Source organism: Pseudopipra pipra, chromosome 13 (assembly GCF_036250125.1).
Source record: "Pseudopipra pipra isolate bDixPip1 chromosome 13, bDixPip1.hap1, whole genome shotgun sequence".
NCBI lineage: Eukaryota > Metazoa > Chordata > Aves > Passeriformes > Pipridae > Pseudopipra > Pseudopipra pipra.
Window position 1 is genome coordinate 5,757,920 of NC_087561.1, and position 24,012 is coordinate 5,781,931.

The 24,012-nt window shown below is 52.0% G+C and overlaps 1 protein-coding gene across 3 annotated transcripts in view; it reads right to left on the bottom strand.

Moving 5' to 3' along the window:
* Positions 1–24,012, bottom strand: part of CD99L2 (CD99 molecule like 2) — a 32,133-nt gene that overhangs the window by 3,814 nt on the left and 4,307 nt on the right. The window contains exons 2-10 of one of the 3 annotated variants that reach the window (XM_064669780.1): positions 10,692–10,757; positions 8,679–8,717; positions 7,174–7,269; positions 6,892–6,972; positions 5,847–5,936; positions 4,114–4,176; positions 2,968–3,003; positions 2,745–2,858; positions 285–350 (exon numbers count right to left, since the gene is read on the bottom strand). In XM_064669780.1, the coding sequence (XP_064525850.1) occupies positions 285–350; positions 2,745–2,858; positions 2,968–3,003; positions 4,114–4,176; positions 5,847–5,936; positions 6,892–6,972; positions 7,174–7,269; positions 8,679–8,717; positions 10,692–10,757 (651 nt within the window). Of the gene's footprint in view, positions 1–284; positions 351–2,744; positions 2,859–2,967; positions 3,004–4,113; positions 4,177–5,840; positions 5,937–6,891; positions 6,973–7,173; positions 7,270–8,678; positions 8,718–10,691; positions 10,758–24,012 lie in introns of all 3 variants that reach the window. The other 2 variants (XM_064669779.1, XM_064669781.1) reach the window with 2 other exon arrangements.

Below are 24,012 nucleotides of genomic sequence, written 5' to 3' on the forward strand. Positions count from 1 at the left end.
TTGTGCAAGACACTCGATGGCTGGATACATGAAAGCTAAATATTAACTGCCATCGTTTGCAGCACGAGCTCCTTGGGCTTTTACCATGGCTTTCCTTTGTGTGCAATAAAGGGGGAAAATCGCTGCGGTGGGTGTTTCACAAAAAACTGCAGCACCACCTAAGCAGTGCCCTCATCAAAGGGACACAGCAGCTCCATGCAGCACCAGGGACTTTAAAGAAGTCCCTGGGTAAAGCAGCTTTTGTGGCCAGATGCAGGCAGGGGTAAGGGATGCCAGGCTCTCACCTTGGGGCTCCTCGCTCACAACAGCTTCCATGTTTTCTCCTTTCACATACTCCGCGTTAAGTCCCTCTGAGAAGTATAATGAACAGAGTGAGATGGGAAGGGTATGAAGTAAAAATTATTTTCTTTGATGCCTTAAAAACTCTGGTGACGGGCCTGTGTGCCGTAAAAGCCAAGACGCCTTTTTGCAACCTCCTCTGCAGTGACAGCAGAGCAGAAGCCTCAGTAACCCACAATCAGTGCTGAGAGACTCGCTGGGTTTCAAAGTGCCCACAGACTCTCCTGGCAGACACAGCTCCCAGCAGTGGCTCTTTTGTCTGAGGCTCTTGCTTCATCTTTATCACGCGAGGCAGCACAGCTAATTCCTGTGCTAAGGCGCTCAGCCCGGAGTGTGGGGAGGAGGAGGAAGGTTTCCCGGCCGGGACTGCTGGGCAGCGGGAGCTGCGCCTCGGCAGAGATGTGGCACAGCCTCATTAAAAGCTAAGTTATGCAGAGCTTCCAGCAGCAGTTCAGAGCAGGGCTGTGGTGATGAAGCAGGATCCCAGTGGGGTGTCAAATCCCGAATAAGTCCCTTATTTAAATGCAAAGAAGTTCCCAACGTTTGCAACAAGTGGAGCCCAGGCTAAGGAGCGAGGCCGAGCTCTGCTGGGTACAGGGGTGGCTGCACGAGGGTGGGCAAGGGGAAGGGGGTGGCACTGCTCCCTGAGGTCCAGCTCAGAGCTGCAGGTGAATTCAGTCTGGGGTGTGCCATGGACCTCAGGCATCCTCGTCAGCTCTCTCTGAAGGATGAGTGAGGGGAGAGGCAGAGGTGGGAGTGCTGTGCTAACTGTAGCATCCGTTAGGGAGGGACCAGAGAAGGGGAGGGGATCGAGCTGTTTGAGAAGGAAGCTTGAGGCAATCAGGCCATGCAGCACACATTTTTTAGGCATCTGAACTTGTTTGCACATCTAAATGCAGCGCGAGGTGTGGCAGAGACTGGCTGTGCCTCACCACCAGGTTTGGATGGGGTTCACTGGTATCTGCCAATGCAGGAGGGAGGCACAGAACGGTGCCGGGGCCAAGCCAAAGCAGTGCCATAGCCCAGGGGCACAGCCGGTACACGGCAGGTGAGGTGTAAGATAAAAAGGTGGGATGAAGAATTCTAGGGAGCACTGTAAATGTCCTTCAGAGGAATCAGCAAATGCTCCTCAGAAGCGACTCAAAGCCGAGGAGTGGAGCCACAGCCTCGGCCCTGCAGGACAGCTGGGCAAGAGAAACAGCCCAGCCTGTTCCTCCTGTGCCAAGAGAGTGGTCACTGCACACCACCACTGCCTCCGCCCTGACATGTGTTTTGCTGGGATAACACCAAATGCAATTTATGTTTTTCAATAAAAAGCCACTTTTGCAGTGGCTGACGGCTCTTAGATTTCTGTCATGCATTGCAATGCGTCTAAGGCCTGACATTAGCCCAGCATGCCATGTCTGATGGCTTAAATTAATCCTCCTTTATAATTAACTTTAATTTCCTGCAGCCTTTCTGGGGCTTTGTGTCTCTCAGCTTCCCCCTCATCAAAGCCTTTACTCCTTTTTTTTCTTATTATTTATTCTTGCCAAAATAACATTTAAGTGGGGGGAATATATAAGGGGTGTTTCATTCCATCACATTCATTTGACTTTTCCTGCTGATCTAATTTACCAAAATGCTGTTTGTTTCAGGCACAACTGGGAAAATAGCACGATTCCAGCAGAAATTTCCAACCCTAAACACCCTTTCCCTAGAGCAAAGGGGACTCGCAGGAGATTTCAACTGGTCAATTTAGAAGGGAGCTTCTCCCAGCTGTTTGCAACCCCTCTCCTATAAGGGGCTGCAGGAACCAGGTGGGTGCTATGGGCTGAGGCTGTCAGGCCACTCCTGCAGTGCTTGCACTGAGCAGCTTTGCAGAGCACCTCGTGCAGATGGTGTTTTCTGTGAACAGGAAGTTTTGCTGCTTAATTTGCCCTTAAGTGCAGGGATTGCAACACACCTGCTGAGGGTGTGGTGGGCTCAACTCCTTCCCAGGCTGCCACAGCTACAGACACTCCCCCTGCTTCCTCCCCTGCTGCCTGGTGAGTTTTTACTGCCTCTGAGATTTTGGAGGATTTTTTTGTTTTATTTTGGGGTGTTTTTTTTTTATATTTACCATGTTTGGTGTTGATACTTTGGTCTTGGGCTGTGACTGTCTGTTTAGGGTGTGAGGGGCCATGCACAGCCCCTGGGGTGGCAGGGGGTCCTGGGGCTGTCACTGCTGGTGGGTACCTGCTTGTGGAAAGCCCGATGTGGTGTAAGGGGGGGCTCAACGACCTGTGCTTGGGGCTTTTTTCTGCCAGCCTGGGGGCACTGGGTGCCTGAAACCCCATCTCCAGGCTGGAAAATAGCAGTGGGATTCGGGGGAAAATAGGACTGTGCTTGCTCTGTGCCCCCAGGGTGCTCAGGGAGGGACTTACGCTGGATGCTGAAGCAGAACTTCTTCTGCTGGTAGGAGATGTAGCTGGAGACGGCCCCGATGAGCGCCATGGCCAGGCCGCTGGCAATGCCGGCGATAGTTCCTGTCTCCGCCACTGTGGGGCACAGAGAGAGGGGGGTGCTGTGCAGTGGGGGCACGCACACCACCCATCCCATCCCATCCCAGCATCCCACTGCTGCCCCCGCATCCACGGCAGCACCTACCTCCACTGTAGCTGTCGTCAGTGTTACCCTCAGCACCTGCAGAGACACAAGCCCATCAGTGGCCCTGCACCCCTCTGCTCCCCTTGCTGCTGTGCTGGGAGGGGGAGGGCACACAGCAGAGGGGTGGCAGTGCAGCCCTGGGGGCACCCTTGGGCTGGGGGTGAGCAGATACCCCTGTGGGGTGCAGCATCTCTGCTGCCCCATGGCTCCACCAGGCTGCCCAGGGCAGCTTGTTGTTGCTTCTCAAGAGGGGTCTGAAGCTGCTCCTCTCCCTGTGTGTGTGCCTGGGGGGAGCTTTGGGGGAGCCTCTGCAGGACACACCTCTGCCTGCATGATAGTTACCCTCATCCCTGCCCTTTGCAGCTCCGCTGCTCTCAGTGTAAGGAGAACACCTGAAAGACTGTCAGAGCATTACACAGCACGCTGGTGCCATCACAGGGAGGTGACTGGCTGAGCTCCATTGTGTCAGGGAACCCTCACTTGGCTTTCAGTGTATTTCACCTTCCCTGGAGAAACGGGGTGGGAGGAGAATCTGCTCCCACTGGAAGCTGCAGTCCTTGCAGAGTCACTTACATCCCGAATTTATGGAAGCAGGTCAGCGTTGTATTAATGCCTCTGATGCGTCCTGTCCTTGGCACAGGGATTCATTAAATGTTGATTGGGCTTGTGGCATTCAGCTCTTTACACGGCTGCTTTTAATATTTAATACTGTGGATCCTCGCGAGCACACGGGCTTATCCGACTGCTGCTGGTTTTCCCCCTTGCTCCAGACAGTGGTGGTTGTGTGGTGGAAGGCAAATGAAGGTGTGTGCCCTCTCATAGCACTGGGGTGGGCGCCTGTCCTCGAGGTGATAGGGGAGATACAGGCCCCACCTGCCCTGGTGGCAGCTGGAGCTGCAGACCCACCACAGGATCAAAACCAAGCACCTCCAACCGGTAACACCAGGTGTGACCATGGAGGCCAAAAACTTTTCCCTTCGGCTCCATGGCTGGGACCCTTTCTGCCCCTGCTATGAAGGTGAGTGCTGCTCTGTTCAGGGATCTTTCCAAGAGTCTGGTAGATTATTGCCGAATTACCAGTTTGATGTTTGCTGAGCCTGAGCTGCAACTGCTAAAGCAAACAACTGTACACAGGTCACCGCTTACCCTTCTTCTTGTCTGGGCTGTATCCGCCGTCCACAATGCTGAACAGGTCATCATCCGAAATCCCTTTAAAAGGAACAGGAATAAACAGGGTTGGCACCTGTGGGAGCTGTGGCTGTGATGGAGGTTGGTGTCATGGCCTGCTCAGACCCCACTGAGAACTGGGACTGCTGAATAAGCAGTTCTGCTTCTCTCACGATTACCGGACGTTAACAGAATGTTTAACCCCAGATTATTTTAAGGTCATAGAAGAGGTATCAACTGACTTTAAGTCTAGCTCAAAAGAAATACCCCTAAAACAAAGTTGAAATGCTACTGTATTATTTTTTTTAACTGAAATGACTGATGTATTTAAGAGTTCACGAAACGTTTTGGTACCCGGGCTCAGCTGGCAGTGGAGGAGGCAGGATAAAGTGATTTGTGTGTGCAGTTGCCATGCTGCCAGGGACCAGTGTGCTCTTGCCCCGCCTCTGGTGAGACCCTAGCAGCACCAGCTGGGCCTGGGGTCCTGCAGGCAGGAGCTGACCCTTACCCTTCCTTGAGGGACAGAGCAGTCCAGGGGCAGAACTGAGTAGCAGCTCTCGGTACAGGTGGAAGTGGAAATGTTTAACTCATGCAGGATAAAAACAGAGAAACATGGTCTGTGAATCTGCAGCTGAATGAGTGGTGCTGTTGAACACCTCTGCTCTGGTCCCAGAGGGAGCCTTGGTGTGCAGCAAGGCGCATGATGGCAGAAGAGACCCAAGGCCGAGCCAGCAGAAGGCTCCTTCTCTGATGCTGAGCCTTGGGAAGGGTTTCCTTTGCCTTAACGGCCTGGAAGAGACTGCCTTATTCATCAGCTTACCACAAAAAACAGATTTATGGGCTTAGTAATGAGTGTAAAAAGAATGAAAGCCCTGACTATGCCAGAGCCTGCAGAAGTCCCAGGCAGTTGAGGGAGCAGCGGTGCCGGGGGAGCGCGTGTGCTGGTTTGCAGCCAGTGCCACGTTCCAGCGGTTCGACACCTCAACCTTTCCTGCAGGAGCCTGAAACCTCAGCAAGCCCAGAATACCAAAGTGCAGACAAGTCACCTAGTTAATACAATGTAATAAAATACCTGACTGTTAATTACGCGTGTGAGCAGGGTATACGGCCATCCCGACATCAATAAACCAGCCGTGCAAAGTCTGTTTCCCAGCTCAAGTGCTCAAGGGAACAATCCTCATAGACAAATGATTCATTCACTGGAGTATTTCAGAGATGGAAAAAAAACCCTCCCAGCCCATAGCACATGTTATGCCGGGGCTTCAGCCTGCTCTAGATTTACACCTTGGCAATGACTGTGAACCCCAGAAGCACACGCCCTCGGTGAAAGAGCTGTCAGGTACAGGGACAGGGGAACTCAACACAACTACTGCAATTTAATGGGTCAAAAGAGACCCTGGGGAAAAAAACCTGCAGACAGAGAGGCAGCAGGTCATTAGGAAGAGCCCCTCTCTGCCAGGGACTGTTGAGGCAGGGGCTCCTTCCCTCCCCAGGGCTGAGCTGCCTGCGGAAAATCCCCAGTGTGGGCAGGCAGGGCAAGGGCAGTGGGTGAGGCAGGACCCCAGACCAGGCAGCGCCTGTATCCCTTTATCCCATCACTTAGTGGAGGTGGTGTCTGGCAGTGAGGTGCTGGGGAGGATCTCCTGCAGGTTCCAGGGAATAGCAGGACTGGTGGCAAGCAGGATAGAGAGGAGAGGTCAGCATACCGTCACCTGGCCTTTGATCCGGCCTCCCAGGATCTTTCTTGGGATCGTTCTTATCATCCAAGGCATCAGCCAAGTCAAAATCCATAGGGTCCTTTTCTAGAAAACAAGACCAGGGTTAGCAATGTGGCTTCAGGCTGAGGAGCTCTGCAATTAATTCATTAATCAAGGAAACATTCAGCTTTGCCAGGGAAAAGCACTGTTGAAAGAGATGAAGTCTCTGACACAAGCATCTCCCAGTTCCACTATTCAGCCTCATGACAGATCTTCTAAACCCATCCCATTCCGTGTCCCTGTGGTGGGAAATGTCATATCCTTCCTGCAGAAACAGTCTCGCCATGGCTGGATTGCCAGGCAATTGGATAAATGAAGCCAGTAGGAAAGGTCAGAGCCACACAGGCACTCCAAGGGCCCAGTCAGTGGAGGGGAATGAGGTTGTTGCATCACCCTGATGTGCTGGCTGGAACAGCCTGTGACTTGATTTCTTGGGAGTTATTTTCTTCCACGAATGCCCAGTTGGTCCCCCAAGCAGCCTGGCTCTGAGAGAGGTTATTGCCTCTGCTAAATGGCATCAAAAACCATGGCACGGAGCCAACTGAGCTCCTCAGCCCTCCCACCAGTGCTCACCTGAGTTTGTTCTGATCCAAAAGTGGGGGTATTTTTAAGGCTTTACCAAAACTCTGCCTGAGCAGGCAGCAAAACACCCAGCTGACAGGGTGCCTGGAGCCTGTGGGGTGGGTGTGCTGCTGGAGCCCAGCTTGGCTGTGCCATGATGGGGAGGACAGCGAGCTCACAGCCTTCCAAAAGGTACAGGGATGAAAAATGGTTCAGGAACCACTTAGGGCTCCAGGGAAGTGCAGGGTAATGCTGAGATGCCCTGTCTGCTCTGTGGGTTTTTATATTTGTTTTTTTCTCAAGGTGTCTCATGTGAGCAAGCAGACTAGAGGCTGGGAATACAAGGGCAGTGCCACTGTCATGGCACATCCCAAAGCCTCTGCCTGTGCCAGCAGCAGAGCCAGGGCAAAGCTGCAGGGGCTGTGGGGCTGATGCTCACCTGGATTACGCTTAGGAGGGGCTCTCGTAGTTTTTGGCTGCTTGGTTGTGGTGGTGCGGATGACATCCCAAAAGCTGTTGTCTGAAGAGAGGGGAAAAAAAAGACCAAAATTATGTTTCCTTCTAAAACGTGGGTTCAGGCAAGTGCTGGGAAGGGAAAGCCCCCTCCCTGCAGGGAGACAGGGGCTGCACTGGGCTGGTTCAGTGCTCTGCTCTCTCCACAGCTTTACTTGACACAGTGGGCACCCCTGCCCTGGGGATGCTTGAGCCCACAGGGCATTACCTGGATTCCCTGGCCTGGGGTAGGGCTTCGAAGTCGGCTTGGCTGGTTTGGTGGTAGTCTCCAGAGGCGTGTCAAAGAAATCAGCCAAATCTAAGTCTGCAGGAGAGAAGGGATTGTCAAACCCCTGCTGTCTGTGGGGATGGTGTGAGGCTGTGGGCAGACATCCTGCCCAGAAGCTCTGCAGGTGCTGTGCACCTGGTGCTGCACCACTGTCAGGGGCTACTGGAGCCCACGTCAGCCTGGAGCTGGAAAGGGCATCCAGCCACTCCACTGCTTAACTGTGAGCTACAGCAGAGCCTTCAGACCACCATGCTCTGGCTGCTGCCCACCCCCAGCCCCAGCAACCCCAAAATAATGTGGGGGAGCCTGCCAGTATCCTGCAGCATCTGCTGAGAGCTGCTGCAGAGGGGAAGGTGCTGTGGGGCCGAGCCAGTGGCTGGACACACTCTGCTCCCAGTGCAGCTGCCTGTGAGTGACCAGCTGAACAGGGCATGCATGGGAACGGGGCCAGGGCATGGAAACCCACTGCAGGAGCCCCTCAGTGCCATCGTTCATCCGAAAAGGACCCCTGGGGAAGAAGAAACTGTCTGAGAAGAAGCCTCAGCATGTGTCCATTTCCCAGGGAGAGTTTACTGGATTGAACAGCCTCTCGTTCGGGCTGCAGTCCAAACGCTGAAGCCCTGCGCGTGCTTCTGGCACTCGGCTTTTCTTTTCCTTAGCAAAGACCATGGTGTCCAAGGAGTCAGACAGTTGAATTTGCTTAGATTTGTGCCAAGATCCTCATGCAGGGGTGAGCGGATTCACTTCCGAGCGCTCCCCTGCCGCAGTTTATTTCAGGCTCCTCTGGCGGGGTTGAGCAATGCCGGGCTCCTGTGACCACGCTATATTTAAATAGCACTCTGGCCAGAACTGAGCCAGAGGAGCTGCTGGCAACAAAACTCCGGTGAATTTAAGGGAGCTTCCTCAACTGTGGCACTGCTGTGAGCCAGCCAGCCAGCACATCTGATGTGCACAAACAGTCAGACAGACACTCTCCCATAGATGAGGAAGTGTCACCAGGCTGGGACTTTCCATAGAGGTCAGGGATATCTTGGAGTAAAAAAAAAAAAAAAAGGAAAGAAAATATCCTATGGGCTTCCTTCTGGAAGGAAAGCTAGCAGGTGCCACGCAGCCAGGAACAAAAGCCCTTGTGTAGCTGAGCAGTGATTTGTGTCTTTTCCATTAGGATACTGCAAAGTGTGCGAAATTCAGCCTTGGCTGTAAATGCTCTGCTGCCACTTGCCTTCAGCATGGACAGAAATATCAATATTGCATTTCTTTGGCTGCACAGGAGCAGTGCATGTGCACACACTGGCTCCAGCTTCCCTATGGGCAAGTGAAGGGGTCCCAAAGCACCTGCTGAGAGCACCACCCAGCCACACACAGGCACCTGTGGGGGCCTACAACGTTCAAATCCCAGTGGGAAGCAAACCCCATGCTGGGCTGAGCATGCAAGACGGTCTCACCTGTTCCACCTGCAGGCTTTCTGGGGCCCTTGGGAGTGGCTGTGACAAAACAGATGGGGAGGAAAAATGTTAATCATGGGCATCAGTGAAAATGTCACCTCTAGACTGAGAATAACCAGCAAAGATTTCACCATGACTTTCCGACATCTGCATTTGTAGACTCGGGGCCCAGAGCCACGAGCACCCCATACACAGTGCATGGCCACAGGGAGCAGGACTGCCCATGGACAAGGACAGAGCTCAGTGCTCCACAGGGCACTGCTGTGTCGGGCTGAGCCCTGCCCTCGGACAGCCACTAGCCCACCCCAGCTGGTGAAAAGGAGGGAACTGTAACAATCTGCTCTGAATTAAGGCTCCTGGAGACAGCAGCAAACAAGCAAGAACAGACACTGTACAGAACAGCGTGGAAACCAGGAGTGAGTTGCCAGTGTTTTGTTGTCCCCTGGTGGGTCGGTCGGTTCAATGACAGATAATTTCCAGTGCCGTGTTATGTACGGGAGGTTCCCTGTCAGCTGGAGGGATTTTGGTGACACCCTGATACCCAGATCCCAGCCCCCTGACTGCTCCTGGGCTAAAACAAGATACAGCCAGCCTTTGAGGGGGAAGGGAAGGGACAATATGGAAACCACTACCTATTAATAGTGGCTGGCATTACCAAGTATATGAATAAATTATGCGCAAGAGCTGTGGCTGCTCCATTCCCATTAATTTCTGTTAGACCGGAGTGGTGCTGCTGGGCTTCATTTCCAGTGTGTCAGTATGGTTTGAAGTGACCCAACTCCAGACCCTGGATTTGCTATTATTCTAGGGCTGACACAATGAATCCAGAGTGGGATGCAGCAGCTGAGGAGGCTTCAGGGACAGCGCTGCCTCTTCCCTCCACTCACTGCTGGGATTCCACCTCCACGTGAGGTGGCCATTAGTCATTTCTAACCAGGTCTCCTCACATGCTGTATTAAAGGGCTTGCAAAATGAGTTGACTCAGCCCTGTGACCAAGCCTGAAACCCCATGGTCTATCCTCTTCCCCTCCTGCTGAACCCGGCATGCAACAGGAGAGCTGCACAGAGCATCCTGACACTGTTCCACATAATCTCCAATGTAACACAGCACAAGTGTCTGCATGTTGTTAGACTATAGCATAAGAGGTTAAGCTATAACCCTCTTATAGCTTTCACTTAAATACATGTGGGTGTGATCCCAGAGCCCAGCCTCACTCATGGAGCACTCCCTGCTGCCGCCTGGCCGGGCACTAAGTCTGGGGACAGTCACCTTGAGCCACGTGGGGAGAGATGGGCAGTGAGGGGTCCTGGGTGCTGGTGTTTGCAGCTCCACCACAGAGTCTCCATGTCTGGGCAGCAAAGTGGAGCCAGAGATGTGTCTGGGTGAAGAGTGATGCTCTTGGGATCAGCACTGGCAGGAGGTGTGTGATGTCCCAGGGAGGGAGATGAGCTTCCTCCCATCGGGTGCTGTGCCAGCAGTTAGGTTCTCTCTTTTGGGTGTAAAACACCAAATACTGAATCTCAGTATGCCAGCAGTGAGGCACCCCTTTTGGAAGGGAGTTTCCTTTGACTGATGGGCTACAGTGGAACTTAAGTGAAGCAAAGCAGCAACCTAGCGTGCCATTTGCTTTCCCAGACACTGCATTGCAATGGCAGCAGGGACCCAGTGCTGCCTGCCTGGGTGGGCACAGTGAGCTGCCCTCACCAGCTTGTAACTAATGGAGGCAAGGAAGCCAGAGGGACATGTTCAGTGCCATTGCTATGTCAGAACACAGGTGTACTGTGCCTCTGTGGCTCCTCACAGGAATCAAGAAGCGAAGGTCAGCAACCAGCTTCTCCAGGACTGTCCCCAGTCTCACCACAAACCTGGACCCTGTGTCTCCCAGGCAGAGATGATGAGGTAGCTGTATCCTTCACCACCCTCCCACCTGCATCAGATACCAAAGAACAAATTGCATCTATTAACATCTATTTGTTTTCCCCTCTTTAAAACAATGCATAAACGTGACTTACGTCGCTTGGTGGTGAGGTCAAACAGGGCATCTTCTAGGTTGAAGTCATCTGCGTCATCCCCATGACCTGGAGACAAAGAATCAGCAATGGGTGTACTCACAACGTAAACCACCTTTAAATAAGGCATGGCTAGACTCGTTTGCTAAAATTGCTTAGTTTTTTGCTCGTTTTTTCCAAGCCTGACCCAACACTGGTGATGAGGAAGACATCGGCCCTCTTCGAATGCTGTGACTGTTAAATTGCAGAGCAGTCATCTTGAGATTTTCCATTTGTCTGCCCTAATGGATGCAGTATAAAGACACATGCTATGCTTAAATTTGTCAAGAAGAGCCTACCAATTCATCTCTTGAGCTGCCACTCATCTGTGGCTGTGCTCACGATTATATGTTTGCTAAACACCATGAAAACATTGGGACAGCGCAGACAAATTCAGTGAAAAACAAAAAAGCCCTATGCCCCTCTTCTCAAGTGCCTTCCAACATCAAAGGCTTCGTATGAAAATGCTGCTGCTGGCTGCCAAGCACGACTTAGCATTTCAGAGGCTGCCTGCATCATTCTGCCTCAGAAATGTGAACCAGGACCAAACCCACATCCCAGGGATATACCTGACAGGCACAGGCAGATTTTTTTTGTTAGAGATGCCTCACCACAACTCCAGTCCCATATCCAAGGGATAACTCGGTGCTACATCATGTTCTCCTGCAACAAGGCCAGCTAATCCTTCCTTTCTCTGTCTTTTTTTCCATGGCATTAATTACTGTTGACTTACCCTAGTTCTGAACGTATTTGTCTTGATAAATTCATGCTTTTACATCTCAGAGCATGCTGAGTAATTAATATCCTTTGGGTTTGCTAAGTACTGCAGCACTGCAAGAGAACATTAAAATGGCTTTCCTCTTATTCCTACTGCTAAATGGATTTAGCTATTGCCACCTGAGCTCCAGCATGCTTCATGAATAAATTTAAAGCTTTACTGACAAGGACAATAACAACGGGAAGGCATCAGTCCATCAGAAAGCAGGTATCAGCATTTCGGTGAAAAACTTCTACTGAGAGTGGTCACTAAGTACTGCAACAGCTGCAGCTCTGGTTCCACTTACTCACACATCACATCTCATCTCGTTTGCCGTCTGTTAAACGTACACTCAGCAAACCTGAGGGTGATGTATGTGCAGGGTCTGCGGCTGGGAAGTCGCTATGGGCTTCTCCCCCCGGCAAAGGCTCGGCATGAGGCACTGCTGAGAGGGGTGTGTAAGGAACGCGTGGCCCAGCCCACGCAGTGCTTCTCATCGAGCTGAACGATGCCAATGCTCCCCTGTGAGCCCGGAGGAACGGCCAGCAGCAGGCGATGCAGGGAAATCCGTGTGAAATCCGCGGAGAGGGGCATGTGGAAGAGCCTCTTTCTCAGTGCAGCAGGGCTGTGCCAGGCACTCTCAGCCTCCCTCCCTGCCCCACTCCTCCCTTCCCGAAGTACTTCCCTCTTGGGCCTTATTGCTGGTGAAATATTGGCACTGTGAGGCAGGCAATGCCCTCCTGCTCCGACAGGGTGAAGTCACAGGGCTAACAAGCAGTCTGTCGGTGCAAAGGAGCAAACTAAGGAACACACAAGACCATCCACAGCTCTGAAAAACACCTGCCCAGCTCCAGCACTTGCACAGGGGGCTGCCGAGCCACCAACATCCCTGATGAGACCCCACACAATCATCACTGCTGTGGCCAACTGTCCCAGGCTTGTCAGTCTGACAACTTCATGCAGTCTCCCTTTCCCAGCACAGCTTTTTTCCCCAGTCTTTACTGGATTTTCAGGAACCAACAGGGCCCCGTCGTTCTCATCCTTCTGTTTTAAACTGTACTTAAAAATAGGTGGGAGGGGAAGCCCACGTCGCGCCTCTGGCAGGATGAGAAGCATTACAAACCCGGCTGGGGGAAGCGCACTGTCGCTGTGATAGCTGGCAGGAGGGATGAGGTGGCAGCACCAACTCACATTGGTATGCCAGGAACCACCCCTTCCCTCTCCCTCGCTCTCTCTGCTCTCCATGATTAAGTAAATATTAAGGCACTGACTTGCTGCGCACCAAGCCCTGTGTTAGCACATCCTCCCTGAGCTTCACCTTCCATGGAGGAGCCCGAATACAAAGTGGGGGAGTGGACACCTGTGAGGTGTGTGCAGCTCACCCATTCTCCTGCTGAAGGGCCGTGGGGCTTGTGGGCCCTGCAGGGAATTAAAGTGTCCCAAAAAATGCCCCCCCACCACCTGGCTTTGGGAGTCTCACCAGATCCACCAGCTGGGAAGCACTTACACCTCCCTGGGTTTGCTGACAGCTCCCCTTGGCATTTCTCCCCGCAGGACACGAGGAGGGTACGACTTCCAAAAGCACTCTCTGAAGAGCCAACTGGCATGTGAGGGTGCCCAGGTGGGTTAAAGGTGCTCAGGGCTCTCCGTGCTCTCAGGGCTGATGTAATGTCCTGGGCTGGAGCTGCATCCTGGGGGCTTTCCCACACTGGTGGGAGAGGTGTGAATGCTGCCCAAGGGAGGGTTGGAAAAACTGTCAATGCACTGAATTGCCCAGTAAAACCTTCCCAAGGAGCTGCAGTGCTTGGCACAGCCCATTACCCAGGGCTTTCCCACCGCCGTCCACGGCAGACTGACATCCTTTTCCAGGATTCCCATAGGTGTTGGCAAGGATTAATAATAGATTGCCAGTTAATTGAAGCTGACAACATCTCTATTTCATGCAAAGGGTGTTATAGAGACATATTACACCTTTTATGGATCAATAACAGAGCACTGCCGTCACAGGCACGCAAACTCCCCTGCTTGCTCCGACAGATAAGACGGGAACGCTCTCCTCGTTCCTTTATTCCATTATTAAGCAGTAACAAACCCGGCACTTCACAGCCAGACGCTGAAAGCCCCACCAGCTCTTGGTACACATTTACCTTGTGCATGCAGTTCTTTGGGAGGCAGCATTGCTGCTCCCTGCACTGTCCTTTGCAAATCCCTTTGCTGTGGAGCCCTGACGATGCTCTGTCATCACTGGAGGAGTGGGGATCCCAAAACCCATCCTCTGATGGGAAGCCACACACAGCACACAGTATCTTTACATTAAGGGTTTATACTTTTCAGGAGAAGCCAGGGCACATTCCTACACACCAGCATTGACAAGCTGCTGAGCTGCAGCAGAGTTTGTCAGTAGTGCCCACAACAGCAGTCAGGGTCGTGCATGCCCTGACGTGTCACCTCCCCCACAGGACATCCCTCCACCACCTACAACCTGTTACAGGGCCATAATACCACTGATATGCAAAACCATCCTCTGCTAGTTGCTTAGTGCTGGGGAGCAGTATGGGATCTTCACAAGGGTCAATGACTAGGCTAGTTTGGGTTTTTTTCCCCGACCTTTGCAATGAGTCCTTGGAGGAACTCTGCTCTCTGGCTGCTCAGAGAAAACGCACATCCCCAAGGGTAGCTGGGGGTGACTAAAGCCCTGTGTGCCACCAGCCAAGGGCACTGAAGCATCCGTGGGTCTGCAGCTCTGTGCTGGGGGGAAACAGGCAAATGAGATGTTTACCACATTGTTCTTTAATCTGACAATCCGAAGAGACCAAGCTGGGACATGATACCTAATATAAAACCCCCAATCCCAGCATGGGGAGATGGGGGGACCCCAAGGCTGCAGCTGTGCCAGGCAGAAGCTGCAGAACAGGGGTGAGAGTTATGGCTGAGCCAGTGCTGCAGATTCTCCCACCTCTTGCTGAGTCCCCTCGCCTTGCCGGGGGTATTTTTAATCAGAGCTAGCTGCTCTTTGAAGGTAGAAGGGTTTTGTGCCTTAATGTATTCTCTCCTCATTATTTTCTGTAGCAGGCAGCTCAAACGCACAATTGTACTCGTCAGCTTTTTAGTTTTTACAATTATATATATATTCTAATTAAGCCCCACTGTTTGACAAAGCTTGAATTACAGTATCATAATTCACACCCAGTATATTGCCAGGCCGTCTGCAGCACTCGGAGCGAGGTGTATTCCATTTTTAGCGCCAGCCCACGGATCTCTTTGTGCAATATATATGTGTTTAGCTTCCCTGGGAATTGAGAGCCTGCGACGGTGCGAGATTGACAGCCCGGGAGATTACGGGAGAATGCAAAGCAGGTACAAGGGCAGCGCAAAGTAATTCCAACTGCCTGACTTTCATGCATCTACCTGAGGAGCAACGTGGCAGGTGGGAGAGCAGGAGGAAAGCAGGAAAGTGCGTGCTGAGGTAACCCAAAAGGGTCTCTCCAGTGACCAACCTGACCTTTTTGGCTCCACGTTGTGATGTCGGCACATGCAGGTGGTTCCCTGATGCTGGGGGCACCCACAGCTGTGCTGGGACCTCTGGGCCGGGCACTGGGGATGGGGTTTGGGTGCAGAGCTGTGTTACTGGGGCTGGACTGAATCCTCACAGGGGAGTTTCTGCTGTCTCAGCAAAGATACAGCCCCAAAGGTCTGTGGGGAGTAAATGGCTGCTCCTCTGCGGGCACAGGTCTGCCCTGCAGCAGCTGAGGTGTCTCTGGCAGCACTGGGGGTCCCCAGGGAGCTCTCCTGGTGCAGATGAAGGCAGAACACAGCCAGCCAGAGCAGTGATGCTGGTCAGCAGAGAGCAGAGTTTCAGACTTGCCAACGCTCTCCACCACTGCTGTCTCGGCACTGGCCCCAGCCACTGCCAATGTGTGAGAAATTTACTTGCAAGTGCCAAGCTTCTTGCAAATCCCAAATCCTTATTGACTGCTAAGGCCAAAGCTCAGTTCCACGTGTGTAGGGAGAGCAATGCTCCTCAGAGCTGAGGTGTCACAGTCTCTGGGAGAAGCGCTGGTGGGGCACATGGCTAAGGGCAGCTTCACTGCAGCTGCACTGCTCTCTGGAGACAGGCCAGGCTGCCTCCTCAGCACAGACATCCTCCTCAAGGTAGTTTTGCCTTGAAAAGCAGACTCTGAACTTCCTCCAGCTCCTCAGCTGCTGGCAGGGAAGACTGGCTGCCCAGAAACATGCCCTGCACAAACAAGCCGCTGGCAGCCCGCCAGAGCAAGGGATGGCAGGGCTCTGCTGGGAAGCAAAGTGGGGGAGAAACTCAGGCCCCTGCATCTGCCACAGCAGTGGGACCAACAGCTAATGCCAGGGGTACATCATCCCAGTCTGGGGCACGGCCAGGCAAGAGCAGGGAGACACAGCCCCTGGCTGGGATGACCCCTGCTTCTCGTGGGGGATGAGGGAATGCTGCTGTCCTTGTTCTCTATTCCCAGCGAAACATTTTGATTTCCAGAAGTACTAATCAAAAATCACTCTTGATTATGGCAAAAACAACCTCTGCTGAATTTTTTTTTTTAATGCAATTAACAAGGGTATATGGTAATTCTAAGCAATCTCGCTCTTGAGATTAAAGGAAAGCCTGCCAGGAAGCACATGAATAAAGCTTTAAGATGAGAATTTGCATAATGAAGACTTTCTCTTTGTGGAGGGACTGACAGTGGTTGTGTTTGAAACCTATTAACAGAAATGCCTAAAAGCCTCTACTACAGCCATGGCGATGCTGCCCTGACCCATGCTGGCTCCATCACCTACACTGCCCTCCCTGCTGACAGATCCCCACGGGAATCTCAGCTCCACAAGAATCCCAGTTCTGCCCTGTCCTCTGACTGGGCACCTGGGACGGGGCAGGACAGGCAGTGTGGCCCCAGTGTGAGCTCTGCTGGCTGCAGCTCAGGGCAATACACCTCGCCTGGGCTCTGAGCCACAGCACAACGCTGAGGTTCTGCGTGCCGGGGCAGCCAGATGAAAAGCAGGTGTCTGTTGCAATTTGATTTCAAGGCTTACTTGGAATAATTTAAATTATTCGGTGGCAGCACACGATACGCTCTACAGCCAGCAGGAGTGATGGAGCTGGTGAGGAAAATGCGACCAGCAAAACCAGCCTGCGTCTGGTGGGCTCCAGGCTCCTCAGCGGACACCCCAGCACCATGAGGTGGGGCCAGGCCAAAAGGCCTCCTTGGTGAGCAGGTGAGCCCTTGCTGGGAGCTGCCCTGCCAGGGGCTGGACCTTCAGGGGACACAGTGCCCATCCACCCTGCACCCTGCTGAGGGCTCCACGAAGGTCTGAGCACATTTTCTCCCCACCTGGCGTGAAAGGACAGACCTCCAGGCTGCTTCCAAAGCACCTGAAGAAGCAGCACCACCCCTCATGCCCTGCTGTGTCCCACAGCCCCAGGAGAGCAGCCAGTGGCTCAGCCTCTGCTGCCACGGCCACACCAGGAGCTGCCAGCAGGTCCCTCTGCAGAGACCAGACAAAAAACACAGCAGGGAGGAGTTTCTCATCTGCTGCCATCTCACACAGCCTTTCTCACTCCTCCACAGCAAGATTTAAAACCCTAGAGGGAAGCGCCCTCGACTTCTCTTTCCCAACAACTGCATCTGGTAACCGGCTCAGAGAGCCCGCTGTATGTACCATGGAGGCTGCAAGGAAATCCTGAAAGCTGAGGGCTAAAGACCAGTGCTGCCTCTTCTTCCTGAATACTGTCATGTGAGCACATCCCCTGCTCCAGACCTGTCTGCAGGAGGATGACCTTTGCCAGCAGGTTGCTCATTCCCCAGCATCATCCTTCTTGGACCAACGGCAGCTCCCGCCACCAAACCCACCAGCCTCCACCACCAAACCCACCAGCCTCCACCACCAAACCCACCAGCCTCCACCACCAAACCCACCAGCCTCCACCCACATCCAGATGGCTCCCAAAGGGGCAGAAAGCACCCTCAGTCCAGAGGTGTTTCTTCATGCTGAACTCTCATCCCAACATACTCCTTTATCTCAGTGTTTCTCTTTTACTTGATTCTTCCAGTCCCACTCAAGCTGGTGGCGATTACTGTATTTCCACATTTTATTAAAAAGACAAGACAAGAAAGGCTATTGGCAGAGTGGCTCAGTTGCTGCCACTTGATTTTGATTTTCCAGCCAGCGTGGGGCTGCCAGCTCGGAGCCTGCAGGAGCATGGCAAAGAGGTCTTTCTCCACATCCCAGTCTGTGACAGAGCAAACTCTGTGTCTGTGTGTCACGGAGCTAAAGCTGGGGGGGGGAGGGGGCTGCAGGCACCAGCTGGCCACGAGACACTGCGGCTCTGCTGGAGACACCCTAATCCTGGGCTGATGTACTGAGTGCCCGTGGGCAGCCACACAACATCTGTCTGGGGGGGTGCCCATCCCACAGCCTGCACCACAGGTCATGTCCCATCAGCCACTGCCACGCAGTGTGACAGGGGTTGGTGTAACAGCAGCAGGGCCATGGAGGAGCCCCAGTGCCTGGGGGACCGTCCTGTCATTGCAGGCTGGTTGGGCACGGGCTGCAGCCCCAGTGTTTGTGGCACAGTGAAGGGCCCTTGCATCACCTTTAATGTGATTTCCACCCCACCCTTTGGGGACAATCCTAAGGAAGAGTATGGATGCATCACATCACCCTCACCAGCAAGCTCTGTGCAGAGACCACTGAGTTGATCCGCTGGATGAAGGTGTCTGATCCCTGAGAGGCTGCTGGACTGGAGCCCTCAGCTCCAGGGGAGACCAGCAAGCCCCTGACCCATTTGTGCACCCCAGATTCCACAAAAGCAACCAGCCAGAGAAGTCCCCCTACCACAGAAAGACAAACACCTCTGGGTGCCGGCAGCAACTCCCAACAGCTCACAGGGAAAAGCAAAGGCTGTCACTACCACAGCCAAGCTTCACGTGGGGGTTTCCCTTGAAATACCCCGGACCAGCAGCCACTGGCCAGGTCTGCCCCATCTCTGGCTCCACAGCACCGTCCTCTCTCTAACCCCACATGAAACAAACGTTTCACCATCTCTTCCATCCCAGCATGGTCAGAGAGCAGGTAGCCCTGCTCTGGCAAAGCACAAGATGCCAATCGAAACAGTTTTTTTTCAGCATCAGCACTCAAAGCTTTCCAGGTTTCCAGGGCACTCTGCCATCTCTGCACACAGACTGGGTGATGTTTTCTAAGCAACTTTATTATGATAACTGTTTTTTGAGGTTTGTGTCAGAGAGGGCTCTACCACAGCAGAGCCACCGCCAAAACCTGCTTTCAATTAGTCCCAGATGAATTGCATCAGGAGCAAAAGGCTGAAAGATTTGGAGCACAAATATTTAAGGTTCCTCCCCTTCTGGGGAGTGCTTGAGCCCAGCTGTACCTGTGATGAGGATGATGCTCAGCTTTCTGTGCCTGGGCTGCGTACTGAGACATTCCAGCCAAGGGCTAAGGAGGGCAAGGGGAGCTCAGGCTGTGCCAGCTCTCACAGGAGCTCTGCAAACCTCTGGCCCTCTTTGGGACTCTGGGAAAATGCGCCAGGTAACTCTCAATACCTCAAAGGTGCATCTGATGAGAAAGGGAGTTGTTTTTCCTTTTCACTTTTTTGCTGTTTGTTTGGGATTTTTTTAAGGAAGAAAAATTTATTGTACCTAAAGGGGAAAGGATGTGGACAGCATAATCTTTTTATTCCCAGGCACCAACCACTTTGCAAGTGGCAGAGGGGAAATTAGCACTGACCTCACTGCACAGCATAGGGAGTGGTTAAAGGTGACTTTTTCAGTGATGGAAAAAACAACAGTGTCACCCTGGGTTCAGGTTTGTCCCTGCCAGATGCACTCTGCAGGTGTCTGCTGGATAACTGGATTACTGCTCTGGCAGCAAGGGAAGGGGAGATGTGGGGGTGCTGTGACCCTGCTGCTAAGCAGGCATCAGCCTGTTTTCCCCCTAGACAGGCATGGTCCAATCCAGTGCTGCTGAGAACTAGTCCTGCCTGGGAAAGACAGCTCAGGAGCACAAGACAGGATATCACACCACTTTGGGGGCAGCCTTGGCACATCCTGTGCCTGAGTGTGCTGCCTCCAGCTTTTACCCAGCCTTATCAGGTATAGGGTGGGAAACACTGGCCCCAACTCACTTGGTTTGTGATTCTGAGACAAGGTCAAAAAACTCAGCAAGTTCCTTTTCCTCCTATAAGCGTGGGTGCAGGGCTGAAAATTGGGGGGTGTGCTGGTTTGTGCAGGGATAGAGCTAATTTTCTTTACAGCAGCTAGTATGGGACTGTGGTTTGGGTTTGTTCTGAGAACACTGCTGATAACTCAGGGCTGTTTCCATTATCACTGAACAGTCCCTATGCAGAGCCAAGGCCTTTTCTGCTCCTCACTCCACCCTACCAGCAAGGGGCTGGGAGTGCAAAGGAGTTGGGAGGGGACACAGCTGGGAGAGCTGACCCCAGCTACCCAAGGGATATCCCAGAACATATGGGTCATGCTCAGCAGATGAAGCTGGGGAGAAGGAAGTGGGGTACACTTGGACTGATGGTGTTTGTCTTCCCAAGTCATCATTACATGTGATAGAGCCCTGCTGTCCTGGGGATGGCTGAACACCTGCCTGTCCTTGGGAAAGGGTGAATGAATACCTTGTTTGCTTTGCTCGTGCATGTGGCTTTTGCTTTACCTACGATGTGTCTATCTCAACCCACAAATTTTCTCACTTTTGCCTTTCTGATTCTCTTCCCCATCCCAATATGGGGAAAGTGAGTGAGCAACTGCGTGGGGCTGAGTTGCAAGCTGGGATTAAACTACAACAGCTGCTTCCATGTTTTCCTGCCTGCTGTCCACCTAGAAAGATTATGATGTACGTTCACATTTTAGTCACTTGATTTCTGCTTACACATTAAATAACGTCTATGAATTTGCCTAGGGACAAATATGCCTGTTTATCAACCAGACAAAAAATTGTCATGAAAGCATTTTGTTCATAACCCAGTGCAGAACAACTGATGACAAAGTCTGTGATGTAGGAGCCCAGAGAAAACTGAAGCGAGAGATTAAATCCTTATCACCTGATTCCCCATGGAAAAAGATTGTTCTCATCAGATAAAGATCAAGAGAAGATGCTGTAGTTAAAAGTAGGTAAATAGGGAATTGTGTAGTAAAAATGCTGGTTCATCACTTGGGATGTGATGCTCCTGTCATACCGTGCTACTTAGAAGCAGAGCAGTAGTGGGAATGAAGACTTGGGTAATGCTGACAGATGGAGGGAAACTCTGGGAGAGCATGGGGGGCTCAGCCTTCTCCTCTGGCTGAGGGCATCTGTCTGCCCTGTCACCACAGCTGCACTGTGGGGCTCCCGCCTGCCTGTGCTGTCCCTGCATCCCTGCCTTCCCACAGCACCTTCCCATGCAAGCATAGGGTATCTGGGTCAGGTGGGGGGTAGTTGAGACTCCAGCCCCTGCTGCTTGCTGTCTGCACCCTCCTCCTCCTCCCTCACTCCTGCTCTCCCCCTGTTCTGGGTCATTCGGCTCCGCTGCTCCCAGAGCATCCCAGATCCAGGCAGTGCTGCCATGGGAAGGAGCCAGCATGGAGAGACAGCAGGGTAGGGGGCTGCACCCACCAAATAGGAGGCAGCAGCAGAGATCTGCTGGAGATAATTTTGAGCAGGTGGTGCAGGAACTGGTGGTGATTTTTAACCACCCAGCCGGCAGCTGTGAGACCACCCTTCTTGGCTCACCCACAGAGAAGGAAGCTGTGCCACATCCCTCAGCCTTTTGCACAAGCTCATTTTCAATAACATGAGTTTGGTTCCTTGCTTTCATAGAGCACTTTGGAGAAGCCCCTGAGAAGTGAAGTTTGGGGTGTTTATCCAGCTTTTGCTATCTCCTGTACCCAGCACAGGCCGTGTCCCTATCACCAAGGGAACAAGTGCTGTATAATCAGAGCACCCTGTGCTATTGATGGGGCATGAAATAATTTAAACATAAAACTAGGAGCTCCCTGGGTTGAAAGAGAAATCCACTAACAGGTCTCTTGCTCTCTCTGACCCTACCTGTGGAGGAAATAGCACCAACACTTACAAACCCAACTGTTTGTAAACTGTTACTTTAATTCAAGTGTTGTGGCTCTCAGATTTTCTCTGTATCTATATAGTTCACTCAGTTAAGACCACCATTACAAAAAAGAAAGAAGGAATACACTTTCTTTTCAAATATATGTTTAACCTCAATTAAAAATGCTCTATTTTCTGCATGAGGCCAAAGACACATTTGGGGAGCTGTGGCTGTTTTTAAAAGGACCGATGAGCTCAAAGCTTAGTGGTGTCCGGTGGAAATAACGAATTCCAGTTTCCTGGCAAATAATTACACAGAAACTGTGTGGCATGGGCTCAGTGTCTCTTGACAGCGTGTGAGACAGTCTGTCACCAGCAGCAGTAGCTGGTGCCCAGTGAGCAGGGCCAGGCTGAACACCCACCCCAGATGAAGCTCCTGGGGCAGAACCCAGGCTGTGGCTGGGTCACAAAGCAGGGATTTGCCTGGGGGTGAGTGGGGACTCAGGGCAGGCTTGCACAAGCTGGAAGCATCACACTGTATGGGATGCTTTGTGTTTGGGGGATGCAATCTCTTATGCCCAGTGCTGCATTGGCATCAAGGTGCATGGGGATTTTAGTTCGGAAATGAGGAGGAATTGCTTCACAGAAAGGGTGGTTAAATATTGGACTGCCCTCCCCCCTGAGAGCTGCTGGACTCACAGTCCCTGGAGGTGTTTAAGAAAAGACTGGATGAGGCACTTAGTGCTGTGGTCTAATTGACATGGCTGTGGTCAGTGAAAGGTTGGACTCAGTGGTCTCAGAGGTCTTAGAGGTCTTTTCCAACCTAATTGATTCTGTGATTATCTAACCAAAAGAACTTCCAGGGTGGGAAAATGTGCTGGGAAAAGGGGAAGTTTCACCAATTCTGGATCTGCCTACCTCTTCAGGCTCTGTAATGGAAATTATGCAAAGCTCCAAGAGGAAGGCTATGTGCCAGATGGCAGGATGGGACCTGGGAAGGTTTTTGCTCCAAATTTAGGTAGAGGTACTCTACATTAGTCTGGTATTAGCTTAGCTCAGATTTTATTGTCTGGAAAGATGTCCCAAATCCTGCAGTAGCAGGGACACCTGAATGGAGGTGGTTGGTCACCACAGAGATTCATGTTCCTCCAAGCTGCTTGCTTTCATCCCACATGGAGATCATACAGAAATCTGACAGAGATTTTCCCCAAGCTCCTACTCCTAAAGCACACTTTTGACAGCAGACAATGCTTTATGGTCATAGGTTATTGTGCTGTTCAAAATCTTATCACATATCTAACATCTCTTGTGCAGCATGAGCACCTCCTTTGCCGCTCACAGCTGGGGCTGGAAACATCTTCTGGATGTTTAGCTTTTGCCTCTTGCCTTCCCAGAGCCAGGTCTGTGGTTACCCCTAAACACCCAACCTGGAGCACATCCTTCTGAAGTGGGATTTCAGTAAGATTATTCCAACTTTGACAAGTTCTTTCTACCCAGACTTCTTTGCGCATGGGCAAATAGTGCATTTCAAAGGGCAAGCAAAATGCTGAGCAGCTCTCTTTTCCCAGCACTTTGTTTGCTGGAGCCAACCCTGTGCCAGCCTGTGGAGCCTTCCAACAGCAGAGAGATGCTGTTCCCAGCGTCCCTCTTCCCTGTCTGAGCCACTGCCTCCAAAATCCTGCCAAGGCCTCTGGTTTTGCTTGTTTTGGCTGTTTTACACATACGTGCTGTGACAGCACTGGATCCCTTCAGAAACTTGGCCATCTCCTGCCCTGAAGGTGCTGCTCCTGTGGTTGGGTATCTCAGGGAAGAGGAGCTCACACTCAGCATCAGCTTTCTGCCTGTGGCCCCAGTTCTCCTTCCACAATAAGTTTCTGTGTTTCCTAGACAAGGTTGAAAAGCAATGAAAAAGGATTTTGGAGTCACTGCAAGGCAGTTTTGTAAATCTGCATTAGCATTAACTTCATCCCCATCATGCCAGCAGGCTGAGCTCTCAGATCAAACCCAAATCTGACCCTGTGCAGTTCCACTGAAATCCCTGTGAGTGTACAGGCAGTGTTCTCCTCTCTCTTTGCCACAGCTGACGGGCTTGTATCGGGACTTTCTGTTTCCTCCTCAAAAGCACTGCTCCCTCAGAAATCACGTTCCCGAGCCCACATCCCAAATCACAGCTAGTGACTCCAGCATCTGGATCCCCAACTTTGAAGTTTCCTTTTCAAAGTCCTTTCATGTTCTGCGTTTTGATGTGCCACGTTCATCTTCTCCCATTTTTCCTCTATTCAAGCTCTTCCACCGATCGTGAATTTCAATCGGATTACAAAGGAATTATTGCAAAGCTTTTCGCCTTGCCATCAACGTTATGTAGTTTATTAAACATATGTTTTGTTATTAGAGTGGCTTCAGAAGCACTCTCTAATAAAACCTCAGTTTTTCCTTTAGTTAATTGTAAAG